This window comes from Chaetura pelagica, unplaced genomic scaffold (genome assembly GCF_000747805.2).
Source record: "Chaetura pelagica isolate M959 unplaced genomic scaffold, ChaPel_1.0 scaffold55, whole genome shotgun sequence".
NCBI classification, from domain to species: Eukaryota; Metazoa; Chordata; class Aves; order Apodiformes; family Apodidae; genus Chaetura; species Chaetura pelagica.
In genome coordinates this window covers 3,329,703-3,335,765 of record NW_009953571.1, presented here as the reverse complement: position 1 = coordinate 3,335,765, position 6,063 = coordinate 3,329,703, and the positions used below count along the sequence as shown (strand labels likewise).

The 6,063-nt window shown below is 45.3% G+C and overlaps 1 protein-coding gene across 1 annotated transcript in view; it reads right to left on the bottom strand.

The window, feature by feature from the left end:
* Window positions 1-219: 219 nt before the first annotated feature.
* Window positions 220-6,063, bottom strand: part of LRP4 (low density lipoprotein receptor-related protein 4) — a 45,710-nt gene continuing 39,866 nt past the window's right edge. The window contains exons 33-38 of the mRNA XM_009999591.1: window positions 5,925-6,038; window positions 5,515-5,638; window positions 4,655-4,722; window positions 4,178-4,265; window positions 3,070-3,211; window positions 220-849 (exon numbers count right to left, since the gene is read on the bottom strand). Coding sequence (XP_009997893.1) covers window positions 514-849; window positions 3,070-3,211; window positions 4,178-4,265; window positions 4,655-4,722; window positions 5,515-5,638; window positions 5,925-6,038 — 872 coding nt within the window. The 3' untranslated portion in view covers window positions 220-513. The remainder of the gene's footprint in view (window positions 850-3,069; window positions 3,212-4,177; window positions 4,266-4,654; window positions 4,723-5,514; window positions 5,639-5,924; window positions 6,039-6,063) is intronic.

Below are 6,063 nucleotides of genomic sequence, written 5' to 3'. Positions count from 1 at the left end.
TGAGCTCCAAAGTATACCCCATCTATTTCAAGGCCTCTGTCAAGCCAGAGACCACTCAACACAAAACCTCAAAGAGTGCTGCTAGTGCTGGAATAAGTAGGGGAACTTCTGTGACTAGGAGTTAGCAATGAGGCAGCTCTGCTCTCTTCATGGGCATTGACCGTGAGCACAGGACTTGCAAGTTGCCAGAGAACACAGAATCTGAACCAGATTCAGGCCAGAGGAGTCACTGCAAAAGTTAATGTGGCAGCTTTCAGGAAAAGGGAACATATAAATAAACCACAGACAGTGAAAATAAGCCAAAAGGGTCTCTGGGTTCCATCCCACCCATCCTCCCTCTCCAACCACAACAGCACAGCTGCCCAAGATCCTTGCTGAAAAGGCAGTCACAGTCTCTGGGCCCCTCACAAGAGGCTGGTCTCTGTGCCCTTCCTTGCCTAGCAGGCAGAGTCCCGACTGTTTTGTGCAGAGTAGAGGCTGGGGAGGGTACAAGCATTTCCAAAGTCGTGTACTTTAGACCTCGCTTTCTGTGGAGGGCTTGCGATGGTGTTTCCAGCCTGTGTCTGGGAGTGAGCCACACCGCTCAGGAGTGGCTGCTGCTGTGTTCACACTGCTGCATTCAGACTGTTCTTCCTGTAGCAGCTGCTCAGTTTCGGTGTCATCCAGTGAACCAGAACTAGCCTGGATAGAGACCGTGTCTGTCTTCATGCAGACATGGTCCCGGAGAATCCCTCCTCGGGAGCTCCGAATCTGCTTAAGGTCATCCCACTCGGAATCATCGCTGGATAAAAGGCATAGCCCCTCCACAATCTTGATCTTCTCCTTGGTGTAGCTGTGCTCAGGAACAGTCTAGGAAACAGACAGATGAATGAAAAAAACAAACCAATACATCTATGGAAAAATTTGGCAAAGAGCAAAGCAGAGCTGGAATGTGGACAGTGAAGCAGACAGAAGGCCACTGGCTTTGACTATCCCAGTGGCAGGACCCATTTTAAGTTTCCCTCACTTCCTTACCACACCCAGATGAATCCTCAATGCAAAAGCTCTCTTTCCAAACTCCAGGAGCCTTCAAATCATGGAAAGGGAATGAGGATGAGCTGGCTTTTCTAATTCAACTGTACATAATCACTGACAGCAGGGAGGAAGAAAAACACTGAGTGTAAAAAGGAAGGGAAAAAACCCAACAAAATGGAAAGCAGGAACAGCCAAAAGACTTCATGGTTAAAGCAGGCAGAAGATCAATTCTAGGCCTGAGATATCTTTATATCTGAGTAATTCTAGATTTGCCTCTCAGGAAAGCACATCTGGAATACCACTGTTGAATCCAAGTCTCACAGTAATACAGGGGAAGGAGATTATAGGGAAACAATGGAAATGAACAGAGGCTAAAGGGACCACACAGATTTAAAAAGTGAAATCTGTTTAACTTGGTTCACTGACAAACAAGGAGCATTAGAACATCTGCTTTATCCCTGATGACACAGTGGAGGGGGTGGGGAAATATACATCTGGGTATATCTAGGAGCAGCAGAATTAAAAGAAAAGTGGAAGGGATTTATATTACCAGATAAATAATCCTGGCTTATCTGTAGTAGGTAAGGCTAAAATGGCTGGAAAGTATCTACTGGACAGTACCTTTGAAAAACAGAGCCAAGGAAAGCTCTCCTCTGCAAAAGTCTTGCTGTGATCCCTGCTAGAGGAACTAAGCAATCTAACACATTAACATGAATAGTCCTACAGAAATTATGTTTTCCAAATCTCACATACTGAGTATGAGTAGCCAAAGCCAAGACCAAAGAATCTGCCATAGAAAATTACCTACACTTTCTTGACAGACTGGTTTAAGGACATAAAAGCAGGGAAAAAAACAAACAAGAAAGAGCAGTTAGTATGGGACAGTGTTTGAGCCACACAACAAAGCTTGAGTGAGGGAGGCAGGATCAAACACACAGGGCAGTGATACCTGACGTGAGGATGTGAACGGAAATCAGAAGAGGGAAGACGAGAAGCTATCTGAGTGATAAGAAAGCTTCTGAGGAGAAAACAGAGGAGAAACTTAAGTGCTGCAAGATATCATTTTAAACCTTCTCCATCTTGTGCACACAGTGCAGACCTCTCCTTTAAAATGCTCCATTTAAAAAGGGCTCCAGTTGTCTCCTTATCCCACTCCATCCAGGCAGTGCCTTCTGGGCAGAACAGCCAGGAGCCAGGTTCCTCATACCAACCCCCTTTCTGGCTGCCTGGTTCCCCTGGTAACTGTCCAAAGCAATCTTGGTGCATCAGGCACTAACCAGGACTGTGTCCAGGGAAGACAATTCCCTTTGACTTCTGCACTTTGAGGGCCAGCACTAAATGCAAATGAAGTACAAGAGACTGTGGGAGTGGGGAAAAAGCAGAGCACTAAAGACAGGTCTAATTCACTTCAGCTCACTGGGGAAGTGCTGCTGATTGATCTCCATGGGAGTCTGGGCAGTTCACAAAATCATCAAGGTTGAAAAAGACCTCTAAGATCATCACATCCAACAGTCAACCCCTGTCCCTCCCCACCCCCAACCCCTTCCCCCCGCTCAAAAAAAAAAAAAAAGAAGCCCACTAGAGCATGTCCTGAAGTGCCTCATCTAGATGATTTTTAAATACCTCCAGGAATGGTGACTCCACCACACCTCCCTGGGCGGCCTGCTCCAGCACCTGACCACTCTTTCAGTAAAGAGATTCTTCCTAACATCTAGTCTAAACCTCCCCTGGTACAACTTCAGGCCATTTCCTGTAGCGCTATTGCTATTTACTTGAGTGAAGAGGCCAACACCCACCTCCCTACAACTTCCTTTCAGAGCACTGAGGTTTCCCCTCAGCCTCTCCTTCTCCAAACCAAACAATCCCAATTTTCTCAACCTCTTCTCATAGGACTTGTTCTCCAGCCCCTTCACCAGTTTTGGTGCCCTTCTCGGATCTGTCTTCCTATATCCTAGAAGTATATGCTGACAAGTTGCAACAATTCACATACTAAGGTTTGTAATGATCAACAGCAGCTTGAGCTGGGTTTCCCATGTCTTTAGTAGCAACTCTTACCTCTTTCTTATAGCACAACTGGTTGTACATGGTTGGCTTGGGAACAGCTTCAATCTTCACCTCCTGGGTAGATGTCCGATATGAGGGATTACTGTAGGTTAGGTTCCCCAGGCCAGGGTCCGTGAACTTAGACTTACTATGCCTAGAGGGAGAGAACTGTTAGAAAAGCCACTGGGCCCTACTGCCAGGGTCCTTCATGCTTGGTGAGCAGAAAGCTCCAGCAATCTTCACTGTTCCTCAAAGAGAGAGAACACTGTCTTCACCTGGGTCTTCAGCTACCAGTACAACAAGGCACTCCTGTGACCCCATAAGCTAGACTGTCCATAACTCAAGCTTTGTGCAGAAAATTTAGCCAATAAGGCTTCTAATACTGGAGTTGCATGCTTGACACTTCACAGAATCACAGAATCTTAGGGGTTGGAAGAGACCTCAAAAGATCATTGGAAGGGACCTTGAAAGATCATCTAGTCCAACCCCCCTGCCAGAGCAGGGTCACCTAGAGCACATCACACAGGAACGTGTCCAGGGGGGTTTGAATGTCTCCAGCGAAGGAGACTCCACAGCCTTTCTGGGCAGCCTGTTCCAGTGCTCTTTCACTCTCACAGCAGTTTTTTCTGATGTTTACATGGAACCTCCTATGTTCCAGTTTGCACCCACTGCTCCTAGTCCTATCACTAGACATCACTGAAAAAAGCCTGGCTCCATCCTCCTGACATTCGCCCTTAACATATCTGTAAACATGGATGAGGTCACCCCTCAGTCTCCTTTTCTCCAAGCTAAAGAGACCCAGCTCCCTCAGCCTTTCCTCATAAGGGAGATGTTCCACTCCCTTAATCATTTTTGTGGCTCTGCGCTGGACTCTTTCATACAGTTCCCTGTCCTTCCTGAACTGAGGGGCCCAGAACTGGACACAATATTCCAGATGCGGCATCACTTTGAAGGCACAGGACTCAAACCTTGCAAATAAAATCATCAAACACTGCTTCCAGCGGAGAACAAAAGGGATTGTAAGTGACAATAAAGAAACATTAAGTGCTTTCAGGAGCTTTTTTCTCCTACAACCCTAGATTTTACTACTGACCAGGACTGGGCAGAAAAGATCACTTACCTATATATAATTAAAGCAGCAATAAGCAGCAAAATAAACAAGATGCTGAGAAGACCTCCAATGATGTAGCTGACATGCAGTCCTTCTCCTGAAAGTGAACAAGGGTAATTTATGCACTCTCCTTAACTTCCACTGATAATACTGACCTTGGTGTAATGCCCAATACAGAGGTTTCACACAGCTAAACACAAAGACACTGGTGCAGAGGAGTATCATTAATGGAGAGAACACAATGAATGGGGTATGGGATGGAAGAAAACAGAACTATTCTTCAGACCAAAGTGTCATTTAGAAAAGTCTAATGAATGTGTATGACTAAGGCTAATCTTTAAGACACACTTTGTTCTTCTCAGAGGGCATTTGAGTAATTCAGGTTTGAATTTCAGAAATTTGAGTTTCAAACACTATGAACTGGAGGGTCTGGGCACTTCTGGAATAACAATTTTGGTGGAGGAAAGTTAAAGAAAAGGAACTCACCCATGGTTGCCAACACTGCCTCGTTGGAATGGGTACACAAGCCTCGCCTAGCATCTTTGTCAGAGCAACTGAATGACAGAAGGACAGTTAGTTACTCAAAGTAGTATCAACAGTATTAAAGGTATCAAAAAGCAGGATGGGACAAGTCAGCACTGATATTCCTTTCATTTTCAGTTCAACAAAAAGAGCCTTCTTTCTCTTCTTCAGTATCCTGTATCCAGAGGACAGGACTATATACATATATACTGGGGAAAGTGGGGGGTGTGCACATAGCAATTACAGGTCTGCAATGTTTATATCTGAGCGATTTTAGATTCATCTCGTGGGTACATAGATGCATACATACATCTATCTATCAGAACACAAATTTTAGCATTGGTGCTGAGTCAAAAATCAGAACATCCCACAGTCAGCACAAAGACCTTTGTCCAATATGTCATACTCAACAGTGCAAATCTTGCCTTCTAAATAATCCAGCCATATATATTGTGGAACTTATTTTTTTTGCTGGGCAGTGGGAATTAGCTCTGGCAGGGGGGGTTGGACTAGATGATCTTTCGAGATCCCTTCCAACCCCTATGATTCTACGATTCTATGATTCTTAACTGCCTGCATTGTAACTTAAATGCTAGAGTTGCAAAGGCACTGATCTGCCCCAAATAAGCTGTCCCTTTGTGCCTATGGTAGAACCACTTCCTTAGATGTCTGGGTGAGGTCTGAGATGTTGCAGTGAATTAAACAGCCTCTTTTGGCTAGGGAGAGGTATATTTGGATTATATAAACCAGAGGGGGCTAGCATGTTGCACCTTGCACAAGCTGTGACTTTCACACCCAAATTCCAAGAGAACAAGATAACTTACTTTCCTTCCACTGCTTCCAGGGATGTAAGAGTTTTGGTCGTTGAGGCACCTACTCTGCCAGGTGATGTCTGACTTCCCCCACTTACACTGGTGGGTTCAGGACCAGGAGGCACCACACCAGGAACTAGAAAAACAGAGAAAAATAATCAGGACCTCAACTTTGTGGAAGAGATGAACAAGTCTGGTAAGCTACAGAGAGTATCTGAAATGGCCTATAAGAGCAGCTTTTCCATCCAAAACCCAGTCTGACAGCACGAAGGACAGAAGAAGGCTCTATTGCTAACAACTGCCTCACTTCCAGGATATGACTCTGCATGAGTTTTTATGCACTTGAGAGCTTCAGATGCTCTGGTTGCCACTGGAGGCTCACTTATGGAAGCTATTGCCCAAGTGACACTCAGTAAACTCACTAGTAGAACAGGGTCGCCCATCTGGTTCATCTGGACACGCACAGACGAAATCAGAAGCCCTGGCAAAGCAGAGGTGAGTGCAGCCTCCATTGTTCACTCCACAAGCATTAGTACCTGGAAGAAACAAAGTTTTCTACAT